At 48.0% G+C, this 16768-nt stretch overlaps 1 protein-coding gene across 1 annotated transcript in view; it reads right to left on the bottom strand.

Annotated features, from left to right (window-relative positions):
• Nucleotides 1-16768, bottom strand: part of LOC119168138 (epoxide hydrolase 4-like) — a 245877-nt gene that overhangs the window by 139731 nt on the left and 89378 nt on the right. The window contains exon 5 of the mRNA XM_075865907.1: nucleotides 16438-16550. Coding sequence (XP_075722022.1) covers nucleotides 16438-16550 — 113 coding nt within the window. The remainder of the gene's footprint in view (nucleotides 1-16437; nucleotides 16551-16768) is intronic.

The raw sequence follows: 16768 nt of genomic DNA, 5'->3' as shown, positions 1-16768 counted from the left end.
GGGGCTAGTGCAAAAAGCACCCGTAGAGAGGCGGATGCCTAGATGATGAACAGGATCAAGCATTTTAAGGGTAGTAGGTGTCGCAGGCTGATATGATATTGCCCCATAGTCTAGGCGGGTACGTACGAGGCTTTTATATATATTCATTAAACACTTCTTGTCAATTCCCCACGTAGTGTGAGACAACACTTTTAGAACGTTCACCACCTTTAAGCACTTGTTTTTTAAGTATTTGATGTGTGGTATGAAGATTAGCTTGGTGTCCAAGATTAGGTCTAAGAGTTTGTGTTCGGTATTAACGGAAAGACGTTGCCTACGCAGTTCAATATTGGGTTCTGGATGAATAGCTCTCTTCCTGGAGAACAAGACACACGTGCTTTCCGTTGCATTCAGCCGGAACCCATTTTCTTCAGGCCAATTGGACCCTTTGTTCAAACCAAGCTGAACCTGCCACTCGCACATGGCCAGATTACAAGACTTAAAACCGAACTGGACGTCGTCGACATATGTGGAGTGGAAGATACTTCGAGGGATAAACAAGCGTAAAGAATTCATTTTGATAATAAAAAGTGTGAATCTAGGTACACCACCTTGCGGCACGTCTGTTTCTTGGACAAACATATGAGAAAGAATGCTGCCTACTCGAACTCGGAATGTCCAATTTGACAAGTAACTTTCGATTACGTTGAACATTCTTCCGCGCACGCTAAGATGGGACAGGCCTCTTAATATTCCAAACCGCCACGTTGTATCGTAAGCCTTTTTGATATCGAGAAACACAGTGAAAAACATTGTTTATGAACAAGAGCGTCTTTGATCTGTGCCTCCATACAAACAAGGTGGTCTACCCTCTCTCGAAACCCAAGCTGAAATGGGTCGAGGAAATTGTTTGTTTCATGTAAATGTACAAGTCGCCAGTTAATCATTTTTTCAAAGATTTTGGCACAAGTAGCTAGTAAGTGCAATAGGCCTATAGCTTGAGGCTGAAGAGGGGTTCTGGCCCTTTTCAAAATGGGAATAATAGCCTCTTTGCAGGAAGTAGGGAGAGCGCCAGAAAACCAAATAGCATTGTACAAACAGAGTAAGGTGTTTTGTGTTTCGATTGGTAGGTTTTTTAACATTTCATACACCACACTGTCAGAACCTGGGGCAGAAGTACTGCAGCAGTCTAGAGATGTTTGGAGCTAAGCTAAACTGAAAGCTTGGTTACATGCCTCGTATCTAGTGCATTGGTGTTCGAGTTTCTGCTTTTATATTCTTGTTCTGTATTTTTGGAAACTGTCAGTATAGTGTGACGAGCTGGACACCCATTCGAAGTGTGCACCGAGGAAGTTCGCCTGATCTTCCAAGGCATCACCCTGTGTGTTTACGACTGGAAGTGTGTGTACTTGTTTTCCTGCTACCCTTCCAACCATGTTCCAGACTTTAGCCTAGTGTGTGTACGAATTGATCCCTGACAAAAACTTCTGCCAGCTTTCTCTTCTGGCCTGCCGACGCGTTCTCCTGCATTGAGAGTTTATTTTCTTGAAGGTGTCAAGATTTTCGGCTGTCAGTGAGTTCCAAAGGTTTTGCTGTTTGCGCGCGTTTCGGCATTCAGAGTTCCACCATGGCACACGCCGTTTTCCAGGGTGTCCATTTTTTTGTGGGATGTATTTTGTTGCAGCATCATTCAAAAACGCTGTGAAGCAGTTAACAACAACATCAATGCTCAAAGCACATATGTCACTTCAACCTAAACGAGCGATGGTATAAAACTGTTCCCAGTCGACTTTGTTTATGAGCCATTTAGGAACACGTGGTGGATACTCAGTTGCTGTGGTTGTGCTCAAAACTACGTGGAAGTGGTCAATTTTGTACGGATTACTGATGACTTTACAACGGAGTAGAGGCACAATAGATGGAGATACTATGCTTAGGTCTATGGAGGAGTACGTATTATTAGCGAGAATATATATGGTTGGTTCTTTTCGATTTAGGAAACACGCGCGAGACGAGAGAAGGAACTGTTCAATCAGTCGACCTCACGCGTCACAACGAGAGTCACCCTATAGCCTGCTATGCGCATTAAAGTCTTCAAGGAGACTGAAGGCTCCGGAAGTTCATCAATTAATGAGTATAAATCATGTTTTCGCAGCTAATAGCTAGGAGGAATGTAAATAGTGCAAATTGTGATCAGTTTATGAAAAAGAACCGCTAGAACAGCCACTGCGTTAGGGAATCTTTGGAGTTGTAAGTGTGTGCATGCAATCCTTTGATTCACTATAATGGCATTACCTCCAGATTATGTCATGGCATGATCATGGTCCTTTCGGAAAATAACGTATTTACGAAAAACGTTGGTGTGTTTAGAATTAAGGTGTGTTTCTTGTACACACAGAACTTTTGGTGAGTGTTCGTCTAAGAGTCCTTTGATGTCCTCAAGGTTTCTAAGAGGGTCCCCGACGTTTCATTGTATAATTTAAGTGTTCATGGTGATTGTAAAATAGTGCTGTCTGTACGAAAAGCGAGTGGCTGTTTAGACAGGAAGTTTGAGTTCACGTAACAGGGCTGTCACCAGGCCCTGTTAGCTGTTTTTTTTTGTTTTCTTGGCGCACTCCAAGGAGCCACGCCGCTCTTTTAGCACCAAGGGTACGGACGTATCCATTGCCTCCTAGGAGGCACTGTATGCCCGCACGTGCGAGCTGTTAGTTCGAATTTTGGGCCTCGCCTGGTGAGGTGAGGCTTTGAGACCTGAGGACTCTGGGGTCTCCGGTCTCTGTTTGGGAGTAGGTGGTGTAGTCTGGACTACGGCCGCCTTGGGGGCAGGTGCCACAACCACCGGATCGGTGTGCGCGGGCCGAAGGAGTGACGAGGGCTGGTGCGGCGGTGCCCCCTGGCGCGCCGCATCAGCGTATGTAGGTCTATACAGTGATGCGACTCTTCGCCGTGTTTCTTTAAATGAAATGTTCTCCTTCACCTTCAATGTAATTATCTCTTTTTCTTTTTTCCAGTATGTGCAGGAGCGTGAATATGCGGCATGGTTTCCTTCACAGTTTACAAAGTGTGGCGGTTGTTTGCAGTTCTCGAACACGTGGCCTAGGACTCCGCGTGGTGCACAAGTCAGCTCGTGCACGATGCGGAGTCCTAGGCCACGTGTCAGCACAAGTATCGCGCACCACGACAGCTTTTAGAGCCATGGCCATACCTATGGCATTGGAAGCAACGACGAGGGTTCAGTATGTACGGCCTGATAGATGTCTTCGTGTAACCTGTTTGAATAGATTCTGGTAGTTTACTGGATGCAAACGTGATATTAAGTGCTTCGTCGGTGTTACCTTATTATCTCTTCTGATGATAATACTCTGTACATTAGTGACATTTTGGCTCTTCCACCCCTCCATAAGTTCAGTTTCGGTCAGGTCAAGCAAGTCTGCATCAGATACCACTTCGCGAGTTATGTTCATTGATCTGTGTGGTGTTACGGTGATTGGTACGACACCAAACGTTGAGAGGCTGTCTAGCTTTACAGATTGTTCTTTGTCCCGAATTTCGAAGAAAAGCCGTCCGCTAGCATTTTGGTTACTTTGTACTCAGCCCGGAGATTTTCAGTAAGACACCTAGCAACTCCCCCGTGTAATCCGCATGTGGAACAGCCTTCCAGATGAAATCGTAGCTGAACGCAACCGGGAAAAATTCTGGCACCTTCTACACACCCATTTCCAGGATTAACTGCTCGTTTTATTCATATCGAAATCTGCACCTACACGTTTATTCACTACTAGTATCTCGCTTTTTTTGATGGTTTGAATACTAACATGCCATTCAGTTCTCTTGTGTTTTATTCACTGATGTTTTATTTTGAATAATGTAAAGTCTTTTCACAATTTGTGCTCGTTTTTTAACTTGTATTACGTCATTATCTCACGCGTCTACTCATCTGATGTTCATTGCCGTTGTATTTCTATTAAAATTATTATTAATATTTTCTCATTGTTATTCCTGTTAGGACTTGTATAATAATTGACATTAAGTTCATGTTATTGTTTTTATGTAAATTGTATGAATTCGTGTATGTATTTCTTTTATGCTACCCTAGCTTACACAATGCCCTGTTGGGTCTGTAAGGTATTTTGAATAAAAAAATAAATAAATAAAAATACTAAATGAGATGCGGTCCTGGCTTGCTTTCCAGTTTTCTCACAGTGAATAACGTGGAAATGAGGAAGGTTTCTATTGGCTGGTTGAAAAAATTTTTGTCATTGGTGCGTACCAACTTTAAACCGGTACGATAAGACAGTAGGGTGAATGCTCCATGCATACCGGTCTTATTTTTGTTCAGCAGCGTTGGCGGCCACCCACCATGGAGCCCAACAAGGGGACGCTGCAAATTTGCAGGTGCTGAAAGCTTGCAGACGTCATGCGTACAATAGTGCCATAACCCAATGTGCCTAGGCCAAGGTAGGCTATTTACACAGGATTAGCCCTTGCCGTCAGGAAAATGGGAAGTAAACAGAAGAGATAAGTAGACAGGACAAACTAAAAGTGAGAGATAAAGACCAAGTTGTAGGGGAGACAGCTAGGAAAAGGCGACTGCCGATTTCTTCTTGGCGGGTCAGCCCAGAGGTGCCGTCTATGTGAAGCCGGGGCCAAAGGAGTGTGTTGCCTCTGCCGGGGGGCCTTAAAGGTTCAATCATCCAGCGTGGGCTCAACCCCCAGGATCCCCTTTTCCCCAGACACGGCAAAGCCACGCACGGCTGGGCGTGGGAGAGAGTCGAACCCCCCCCCCCCCCCCCCGTTAGCTCGGGTCCGTGGCGTCACTATACACCAAACGCTTGCTTGCACAGACGCCCCTGCGGGGAGGACAAAATCTTCTTCATGCTTGATGGTGAGGAAAGAAAGACGAAGAAGTTGAGAAATTTTTCTGCCCAACTACTTCTATTCATTTTCCTAGGCCTCTCTTAAAATATCAATTTGCCCTGAGGTTCCCTTATTTCAAAACCTGTCAATCCTATATCCCCCTTTATGGCTTCATTTGTCGTTTTCCCGTGAGTGCCTAACGCGAGGCATCCAACTGTCCTTTGATTTACATCCATTCCTGATTGTACCTCTGAATTCATGCGCACCACTGAACTCCCAAATGTAAGCCTGGAATTGTTACGCCTTTCCACAGACCTCCAAAAACTTTGTACATATCGTATCACCATAAAGTTCGGTGCTTCATTATCGTAGCATTCTTATTTCCCGTTGCTAGCGATGTTTTTTTTCTGTACCTCCGTGTATCTCCATCATACATCCATACTCCGAGGTACTTGTACTCACTTACCCTCGGTGTTTCTTGGCCCTGTATTGAGACCGCTTGATCTTCGTGATCTTCAAATACCATTGATACACGTTTTGCTGCGCTCAATGCTATTTCTAGAGCTTCGACATCCCGTCCGCATATATCTACCAGTTGCTTAGAATGTGTTCATCACCACCACCACCATCATCATCATCATCATCATCATCACCATCATCATCGTCATCCGTAGCAGCAGCCGCCTGACTAGGTCCACTGCAGGACAAAGGCCTCTCCCATGTTCTGCCAGTTAACTCGGTCCTGTGCTTGCTGCTGCCAATTTATACCCGCAAACTCCTTAATCTCATCTGCCCACCTAACCTTCTGTCTCCCCCTAACCCACTTGCCTTCTCTGGGAATCCAGTTAGTGACCTTTAATGACCAGCGGTTATCCTGTCTACGCGCTACATGCTCGGCCCATGTCCATTCCTTCTTCTTTATTTCAACTATGGTATTGTAGTGCCATCGTCACCATCATCATTTCTCAATCACCGCGCCGCGCCTCTCGCGCAGCTGGTGCTAGTTCGAGCTGCGCGAGGATTAGAACGAGCTAGCGCACTTGGTGTGTCGGACGTGGACAGCCACCGCGGCTCCGCTTCAGGCGTGGAATAAAGTGGCGCGATCGGCACGGCCCCGTCGGCTGCCTATGACGCCGTCTCACGTCTCTCTTCTCTCGCCGCTACATTGGTGACCCGGAGAACACGCCCTTCGCCGAGCGGCCCGCTGCCATGTTCCCGCAACTCTGCCCGCCAGTGCCGCCGTTCCAATCGACCTACCCAAGGTATGGTTCATGCAGCTCGATGCCGTTCTGGCGTTGAATGGCGTCACGGACCAGCCGCTGATGCACGCCATTCTTCAAGACGCCCTTCCAGTAGAGTTGCGTCATCTCTCTGGCACTTCAACCTCCAGCCAGCAGCCTTACGATGACCTCTGCCCTGCGGTGCTTGCCAGCTATGGCCTCTCCTACCACCCGCTGCCGTTCACCCGCGACTTACAGGTTTCGTCTGCGTCGCAGCGTGCGGTACCCTGCGGCCCGAAAGTCTTCACTGACCGGGACCTAACTTCCCCGACTACGTCTCCTACAACATCTCGTCCGGCCACTATCAACGCGAGTCCCGCGTACGAATGCCCATCCGCCGAGGTTCAGAACATTCGTGCTGCACGCGACCAGTCAGCCACAAAATCCGACGAGCTTCTTCAATACGTTCCTGTAGCCAACGACCGGGTCGCCACGAGGTGCATTTTTTCGAAGTCCTCGGCCGATTGTCCCTCGGGCACTCTCGCCACCCGCATGTCTTCTCCGGCCTACACAGACCACAATTTCTCGTACATGTCAGACTCCACGACGGCTTCATCGCCGCATGCCCCGGAGTCTGCCAAGACTACGGATATCCTCACGCTCACTATTCGCCCCTTGGTCGCGGAGACTTCAGCGTCGACGATGTCCGAAGGCGCCTCCCCACCCACCTCGACGCTCTCTGCGTCCTGCCAGCAGGGACCATCTTCAGCCCCGCAGTCTCCCGCCGCCGAAGTTAAAGTCATAAGCCGTCAACCACAGCCAAACTTCCGAGATGCTGCGACTATGACTGACGCAGCTGAGGACGACGTACCTGGCGCGCCTATGGCACTGCAGACTACATATGCCACACATGCTGTAGAGGTTGTCATCGATCATGCAGACCTGCACACCAACCCTCATGCGCGGAGAACCGATGGTCTTTCAGGTGTGCCACCCGATCCTCCATCAAAGCTCACGTCTTCTGAGCTTCACAACTATTCCCCAGAGCATTTGGCGCCGGATGCAGTCCGCCACACAGGCTCGTTGGTAACAACAGCGACGACGTGCGGTCCAACTGCATATCTGCCGCCCTTGATAGTATGCCAACGAAATCGTCACGTTCGGCATAGTACAGAGAGGCCCTTTTTCAAGCCTCTGGCTATCACGTTCGGCATAGTACAGAGAGGCCCTTTTTCAAGCCTCTGGCTAAAGAGTCATGTGTTGCAGCCTTGGCCTTCCAGACGGCGCAAACACCTACGAGGTTTTCCCGACGCAAGGGCCAACCACTTGCCGTGCACATGACTAGCCGCAATGCACGGCGTTTCCGCATCCGTCGACTCGGCCACACGCCCCGGCATGCCGGTCGCAGTGCTACGCGGAGGCCGGTGTTTCATCGACAGAGACGTCCGCCCCAGCACGACCGCGACGCTGCTCCTTGTCGACAGCATGCTCGGCACCCTGTGCACTGTCCGAGACCCCGCTGTGGCTGTGAAACTTCAGTGCTCGGTCATCATGGGTGCGTTCCGATCCTTCACACTATTTCGCCCACATTGCCGGCGCGAGCTCTTCAGCGCCTGTCCACAGTTCCAGCTCTAGGCACGTTTGTCAGCCGCGTCTACTCGAAACGGCCGGTGCGCATTCGAATGGTCCCGCCGCATAATTGTGGGATGGACGTGTCTATGAACACAGCGACCCGGCACTTCCTTCTTCGTCCCTTGCGCTTCTCCCAGAGTCACCCACCGGAGACACACTGCCTACTGATGGCCCATAAACGTTAACAACCTGGACTTGCCAAATGAACACTTTATGGATTGCCGTTCATGTATATAGCATTTGTCGCTCTCTTTCTTTTTTCATATGCCTTCAAATCGCGCAAAGCGCTAGGGGGGGAGCCCTGTAGTGCCATCGTCACCATCATCATTTCTCAATCACCGCGCCGCGCCTCTCGCGCAGCTGGTGCTAGTTCGAGCTGCGCGAGGATTAGAACGAGCTGGCGCACTTGGTGTGTGGGACGTGGACAGCCACCGCGGCTCCATTTGAGGCGTGAAGTAAAGTGGCGAGAGAAGACACGACCACGTTGGCCGCCGTCCCGTCTTCCTCTCTCGCTACAGTATCCTTCTGTGACAACCTCCCACAAGCATACTATGACTATGATAACCTCCCACATGCATGCGTCAATAGAGTGTGGTGACTGTCCGCAAAAGAAAAATATCGTCTGCATGAAATATACCTAGAAACTTCTGCCTAACCATCCCACCAGCCTGTTTGCGTGACAGACTAAACCCAATGTTGCTACTTTGCGCCCCTTTTTTTTCATTTTCACCATGTACGATTTGAATGACCGTGGGGAGAAAAGACATCCCTGTCTTAGCACGTAAATTTCAACGCTGTCATATCAACCCATTCCGTCCCATTCTATGCAAACTGCAATTTCTCGGTATATTACATTCAAAGGCTGTGTACAGTTGTCACCTATGCCCACTTCCTTCATTATGGCTCACAAAACTTCCTGGTAAACGTTTTCATAAGCCCCAGCGATGTCTAGGTAAGCTACCTATACGAGCCTGTTCTCTATTTTAGATATCTTCATACACAGAGTAAGAACAAAAAGGTTATCGTCTAACTGCCTGTTTATTCGAATTCTATACTGAAGATCTCCCGTAATATTATTTAGCTCTGCCCACGTTGCTGTTTTTAATTTTACTGCCTGCATCGCCAACCTGTACAGTACAGATGCAATGGTTAGCGATGTACACAAGTGAAAATTAAATTTTTTCTGCTTGTCCTTTATTGATTAAGTTCATTCCACTATTCCTCCAAGTGTCTGGCATTTTCTTCTCCTGTAAGCACTTTTCTACGAATTTCAGCAGTGCTTCTTCAGTGCTATGTCCTGGTTTAATGAGACGGACGGGAACCCCAGCCAAGCCCGGAGGAGTGCGCGTGGGAATTTTTCGTTCGGCCTTCTTCCAATTGATATCCTCGAGTACTACCTCTTCCTAGGTTGGACTCTTTTCCATACATTTGCTCCCCGGGGAACTCCACTGGGCGACCTTTTGAAACGAATCTGCTGTTACCTTTCAGATATAACCTAGTGCTTCGTACCTTTTTGAGTTGTTTCGTCCTTCATCTACCATGTGTTTTTGCATTGTGACAAACTTTCCAACTTTTTAAAGTTTTTAGGTGGCTCAAAAATATTGTTAACACATGTGTAATTTAGGTATGTGCACCTGTGTAGCGGGGAACATGGTGGTAGCAGAAGAGGACGTTCGGTTGGTGGTTGGTACTTTGTTATTAATTTTTTTCTCACTATCTAAATCTTTGGTTTATTTCTTTTTTTCCAACATACTGTCCTAACCATACAACTCTTCCCCCCCTTTTTTCGTTGTAAGCAATAATGCAGTTATCGTTCATATGAGACTATTTGTTCTCTTGGCCCATCTCCCAGAGTGGGTACGAGCCATGGATTAAAGGATACAAACAAACAAACAAAGGAAGAGCTCGCTGCTTCGCGTTCACTGCGGTATACCGTCGAGTCGACCGTTACGTCTGCTTCGAATAAACCCCTCGTAGACGTAACAAAGTGGTGGAGGTACTGGGTACGACACGTCGACGTACTACGGAGCCACAGCTGCTCGGAGTTCGTCTTGCCGGTCTGCCGCCGACAACAGTCGTCATGGCCCAGAGCGAAGGTCAGGAATCAAACGCCTCGACTTCGCGCCAATCTACACTGGCTACACCTAGGCATCACTACATGGAACCCCACCCGTTCGCGGGAATGGCAGGAGAAGATGTGGACGCGTGGCTAACACACTACAAAAGGGTGAGCCGGTGCAACCGCTGGAACTCTATCGATCAGCTGAAAAACGTCGCGCTGTTTGTCACGGACACTGCCCTTATGTGGCATGAAAACCACGAAGAGTGCTTGACAACGTGGGCTCTTTTTGCTCAAGAACTCAAGAAGTGTTTTGGTGACTCCGACTCAAAAAAGAAAAGCGTGGAGCGGACTCTTGCTGGAAGAGCCCAGACTCCTGGAGAAACCCGCACTGCTTATATAGAGGACGTCCTTATGCTTTGCAAGATTATAAGCCCACAGATGTCGGAAGAAGACAGGGTCGGACACCTAATGAAAGGCATAGCGGAAGACGTTTACAATTTTCTGATAGGCAGGGATGACCTCACCTCTGCCTCCGACGTCCAACATCACTGCCACACGTTTGAAAAATTGAAGACTCGTCGCATCGGCCCGAAATTTGGAAGGCTGGCAAATGTGACAACGGTTGCCAGCGTCGACGTGAGCCCGCCCGCCCACCGACTTTGCGGCTACTATTCGGGCAATTGTGCGTGAAGAGCTGCAGCGACAAGGTGGCAGGGTTCACGAAACCATTCCTCGTCCACCTACCAATCCAACCTACTACACGGCGGCACTATCAGCTCCTTTGCCACCATCGGTATGTGTGGCAGACATCAGCGAAACTGGAAATCCGAGGCAACGTCGTGACTCATTCGCGGCCGACCAGCGATATGGCCAACGCCTTCGGCACGGCCCCGCCACACAGAGGTGGGCAGCCCCCGCTCAGCAAGCTCGTCACCGACCCTCCACAGCTGAGTGGTCTCAGCATTGGTTGAGCGAGCGTCCTCTACCAGTCTGCTGCAACTGTGGCTTCGAATGACACATTGCCAGGTATTGCAACTACCGGCAGCCGCCAAGGTACGACCGATCACCGAGATTTAACCATTCTGGCGTTACCCGAGCACCGACATTCCCGAGAAGCGCGTCTTACGAGATTTCAGGACCGCTACGAAACCAATCTCCGGCCTCTGACCGCAGTGTGACACCACCACCTGCCCCTCGCGCCAACCGATCACCGTCTCCTCGGCGCCGCCACTCCTCGCCTCCTACGGAAAACTAGCCGGCGCGGCCGTTGGAGGTGAGGTCGCCGGACAGTCTTCGATTTCAACAGAAATACCTCCGTTAGCTTCCATGTTTAGAAATAAGGTTCGAGTGCTTATCGATGGTGTACTGACGATGGCGTTGGTGGACAAAGGTGCAAGCGTGTCAGTGATGAGTTTAGTTTTCACCCGCCTCCTTGGACGAAAGGTTATGTTTCGTTGGGACCGTCCTGATACGTTTCGTGAAGTGAGCAGAGAGGTGTTACAACCTGTTGGTGTCTGCACTGTGACTGTTAGTTTGGCATGCCAGAACTTTGTCGCAGAGTTTGCTGTCCTCCCTCATGCTACGCATGACGTCATTCTGGGACTCGATTTCTTGAAGCTATGTGGTGCTACTGTTGATTGCCGCACAGGACAAATTACAGTAGATTCTGATATCCCAGTTTCGTTTATGGAAAACTCGCCCTCTCAAGAAAGTGCTCTTTGCGTGTCTGTGGACACAACTGTGCCTCCATTGTCTGCAAAATGTGTCCCTGTTGCCTGTTCACCTGCAAGCGAGAAAACATTTGACGCAACTGTGGAGCCCGTGCATCTCAGTTGCATAAAGAAGACAGTTTTAATACCCTACTGTACATTATCGGTTGCGCAAGGGCATACTGGTTTATGGGCGATTAACAGCTCTAATGAACCTACAGTGCTGCCGAAGGGTCTGAAACTTGCAGAGATTCGTGAACACCAAGTATTCTCGCTTGCCACCCTCGCAGAAAGCAATGATTCCCCGTATAAGACCCGTTGCGATAATCTGCACGCCAGGGACACCACCATTATGGCTATGATTGATAAGTCACTCAGCACCAAGAAGTAATGAACTGGCGAGTATTCCGCGCAAACATGCCGGTCTTTTTGATTTCGCTCAGCATGATTCACCGTCATTCCCTGCTTCTCGTATAAAGCACCGAATCAACACGACATCTCACAGACCTCTCCGACAGAAACCAGATCGTGTATCACCTTCGGAACGCGCAGTGATCAATGAACAGGTTTGCGAGATGCTCAAGCAAAATGTAATTCAAGAATCATGTAGTCCGTGGGCCGCTTCACTAATTCTAGTGAAGAAGAAGGATGGGACATGGCGATTTTTTGTTGACTACCGCCGTCTCAACGCCATCACTAAAAAAGACGTATACCCACTCACGCGGATTGATGATGCTATTGACTGTCTATCATCGGCCTCTTACTTTTAGTCTGTGGATCTGAGGTCAGGCTACTGGCAGATTCCAAAGCACGAGGAAGACAAGGAGAAAACGGCATTTGTTACAACAGATGGACTATTTGAATTCAATGTGAAGCCGTTCGGACTCTGCAACGCGCCCGCAACTTTTGAGCGATTTATGGACAACATTCTGCGTGGATTGAAGTGGGAAGTGTGTATGTTACTTGGACGACGTTGTAATTTTTGGGCCCACCTTTTGTGAGCACAACACACGCCTTGGCCTCGTACTGGACCGCCTAAGCAAAGCAAGCTTGGTGCTCAACTCTAAGAAATGTCGTTTTGGAGAGCGCCAAACACTCGTCCTTGGACACTTAGTAAACAAAGAAGGCATATGACCGGATCCCGCCAAGACGGCCGCAGTGGAGGCATTTAAGCAGCCAAGCTCGGTGAAAGAGCTGCGCAGCTTTTTGGGGCTTTGTTCATACTTTCGCCGATTCATTCCTGGCTTTGCCAATATCGCATACCCACTCACGTGTCTGCTTCAGAAAGGTGCGCGGTTTGACTGGACCCCGGAATGCGAGTCTGCTTTTTGGAGTTGAAGTTTCTTTTGACGTCCCATCCGACTCTTCGACACTTCCATCCTCTCGCTCCCACTGAGATTCACACAGACGCCAGAGGTATTATGTAGGTGCTGTCCTGGTTCAACGCTTGGATAATCAAGAACACGTCGTAGCGTATGCAAGTCACTCGCTCAGCAAGTCCGAGCGTAACTACACTGTCACAGAGCAAGAATGCCTTGCAGTAGTCTTCGCAGTGCAGCGCTTCCGGTCCTACCTGTACGGACGCCCCTTTACCGTCGTGACAGACCATCAATCTCTCTGCTGGTTGGTCAACCTGCGTGACCCATCTGGTCGGCTGGCGCTCTGCGCACTTCGTCTACAAGAATATGACTTCACGGTTTCCTATAAAAGCGGCCGATGTCACGCTGACGCAGATTGTCTTTCGCGACTACCGCTTCCAACGATGGAATGTGACGCGGACACCTTCGATACCTACATTGCATCACTCGACCAACCATTTCCCGATAACAAGACCTTTAAGGATGAGCAACAAAAGGACAGCACCATACAACAGCTTCTTGCTACCAAACCACAATCATCACCTACGCGCTTCTGCATCCGAGACGGGCTAGTTTACAAAAAGAACTACACCAACACTGGCTCACGATATCTTCTGGTTGTTCCAAAGAGTCTTCGCGTTTATGTTTTGCAGGCTATGCATGATGACCTAACATACGGTCATCTAGGCACAGCGAAAACTCTGTGCCGTCTTCAAGAAAGATTCTACTGGCCCAAAATGCGCCAGACGACGGAACAATACGTGTCTAGCTGTAACGAGTGTCAACGTCATAAGCGCCCAACAAGTGCTCATTTAGGGCGATTACATCCGGTGCCGCCCCCTAGAACTCCATTCGAGCAAGTCGGGATTGACCTCCTTGGACCCTTTCCCCGGTCTTCTGATGGAAATCGCTGGATAGTCGTTTGCACCGACCATTTAACACGGCACTGCAGCTGCCATACCATCGGCAACTGCAGCCGATGTGTCTTCCTTCATGCTACGTTTTGTAATTCTTCGACATGGATCTCCCAAAACCGTAATCAGTGACCGAGGCCGACAATTCACAGCAGACGTGATGGAAGAGATGCTTTGCGTCTGTGCTTCAAGGTTTCGGCACTCTATGCCATACCATGCCCAAACGAACGGTCTAACTGAACGAACGAACAGAACTCTCTCGAACATGCTGTCTATGTATGTTGCATCCTATCACAAGGACTGGGACAGTATTCTACCTTTTATCACATATGCATTCAACACCACTCAGCATGAAACTACCGGCTACAGTCCTTTCTTTCTTCTATATGCTCGACCACCTCGTCATACCCTGAATACCATCTTCCCGTGTTTGGACCACCATGATCCCTGCATATCCGAGATCATCTGTCGGGCAGAAGAAGCTAGACGCCTTGCTTATTTGCGCACTCTTGTTCGCAAGATCGCTCGAAGGCACATTTTGACCGCCGACGCCGACACGTGACGTACAATCGCGGTGACCTAGTGTTGCTGTGGACACCAACTATAAAACGCGGTTTGAGCGAGAAACTGCTAGCGCACTATGCGGGACCTTATCTTGTTGCAGACCGTACCAGTGATTTAGTTTACCGCATATCGCGTCTCCATTCAAACGGCCGACGGTCTGCAAAAACTGAACTTGTCCATGTTGCACGTTTGAAGCGCTTTATTCCTCGAGAGACTGTTTGACTCGCCCAGTAGGCTTCGTCTGCGCGGAGGGAAGTGTTACCACATGTGTAATTTAGGTATGTGCACCTGTGTAGCGGGGAACATGGTGGTAGCAGAAGAAGAGGACGTTCGGTTGGTGGAAGAAGGTTTGGTCTGGTGCCATCCCCTCTGTGCTCAAGCTGTAACAAACCTGAACATATCGACCATTTTCTTATCACATGTCACCGATTCAAAAATCAAAGAAAAAACTGCTTTGAAATTTTATTCAGAAAATTAGGAATATCACCTAATACTCCCAATATTTTGTCTTTTGGGGCCATTTCATTGGGACATAGCGACAGGAACAACGTCGGGGCTCTCTGCGAATTCATATATAACACAAGAAGATTACCTTGCTGAGTCAGCCACCAGCTCTCGAATTTTACTAGTCACACTACCACTTATTATTTAGCTGATACACTGCAATGATTCAACTTTCAGGAGAATTTCATATAACGATTCCACCACAGATATTCAACAAATTCTATTATTTCTTCCCCCCTTTTTTCTTTTTTTTAAGATTGCGCCAAATAATTTCACAGTCAAAACACTGTAATCATATTCCCCTAATCTAGAAAATCTATAGGTATTTACTTGCATTAACCACCGGCTTCTTGGCCAATCCCCCTTAGTGGGTGAGAGCCACAAAAGAAAGGAAGAAGCAAGCAAGCAAGCTATATCTACACAGAGCTGGTCAGACAACATCACCCCTCTGCGCATTCTGCGGAGAAATGGAATCACTAGATCATTATTTTTTGTATTGTCGCCGCTACGAAATACTTAGAAAAAGGTTACTAGTTATGCCATTTCGGAAAATAGGTCTTACATTGACGGCGGAAACGGCGCTAAGCTTTGGCGCCTCAGCTTTGGGACATTGCCACAGGGATGCTTTCAATGCCGCTTGCGATTATATTCAGGCAACCAAGCGTATACCTTTGTGATCTTCAATCAAAAACAAAAAAAAATTATTTATTACTCCCAAGGGCAGAGTGAAGTAAACGCAGCTAAGTGGTAAACATAACACCTCAAATCTCAAAATTGCTCAACTTGATTTTTTTTTCGTTTGCTCTTTTTATGTTGTTTTTATTTTTACATTAGTCTTATTATAATACCAATTCATTACACATAGTTAAAATGATTAGAGATAAACTGCACTACACTTTCTTGGCCAATCCCCCTAAGTGGGTATGAGCCAACCTCCCAGGGAAACAAAACAAACAAAACAAAGCTCGCTGCTTCGCGTTCACTGCGGTATACCGTCGAGTCGACCGTTACGTCTGCTTCGAATGAACCCCTCGTAGACGTAACAATATTATAGGTGTGGCTTTTTTTTCGCGAATCTTTGTAATCAAGCGTTTATTTAAACCTTTAATTTTTAATTACGGGTATCTTGAGCACTCTTGCTGTAAAATTGGCATTGTTGGTGTAACCTAAGCTGAATCATGTCTTACCGCCGTTCAACCACCTCACTCCGGTCTACATGGCCAATAGCAGTGCGCGCTGCCCGCTCATTTTTTTTTGTTTCCTTTTTTCTCTTTGCTCATTTCCTACTATGCCGGGAATAAAGGTCGCCTACACCCATGTCCTTCATTTTCTTTCTTTGCGCATACGTATTCTCTTTTGAGGGTGGGAGGAAATCTGCATAACGTACATAAGCCCACTGCTGGGTACTCTGATGTTGGTGCTCTGGAGAACAGATGTTTGCCTGTACGAATACTGGCTTCAGCCAATTTACGCATTTAACAGCATTTTTGTCAGTTCATTTCACCCGCTGAATGTCTCCTCAATAGTCCTGCACATTTCCTGAAACCTTTTTGAATTGTGACTACTGATTTGGTCTCTGCTATGCACCAAAATTAACGCTCATGATTCAATAATATTTGAGGAATAACGTGTACTTGCTTATCGCTGTGATGAATTCGTGGACGTCCTTTATGAGATTTGTAATCATGTAGTCCGAAGAATGCGCTGGCCGTGAGGTGTTGCCGCAGCCCCGCAGGTCTGGTACGACGACGCTGTGGCCAAGATAGACAACAGTAATCAGAACAAGGGTCGTGTGAATCCTGTTGAAACGTTCTTTTTGTCATTATAGTAATCGTGCATGTTTCCGCGAGGTCTTGCGGAAGTGGAATTGAGGCGTTTTTTTAAAAACAAAAAGCCAAGTGCACAAACCGAAACTCGGCTGAATTTCATGAGAACAAAAAGCACACCTAAGTATATTCAAATGATAGAA

This window comes from Rhipicephalus microplus, chromosome 6, assembly GCF_043290135.1.
Source record: "Rhipicephalus microplus isolate Deutch F79 chromosome 6, USDA_Rmic, whole genome shotgun sequence".
NCBI classification, from domain to species: Eukaryota; Metazoa; Arthropoda; class Arachnida; order Ixodida; family Ixodidae; genus Rhipicephalus; species Rhipicephalus microplus.
This window is presented reverse-complemented; position numbering and strand designations above follow the sequence as displayed.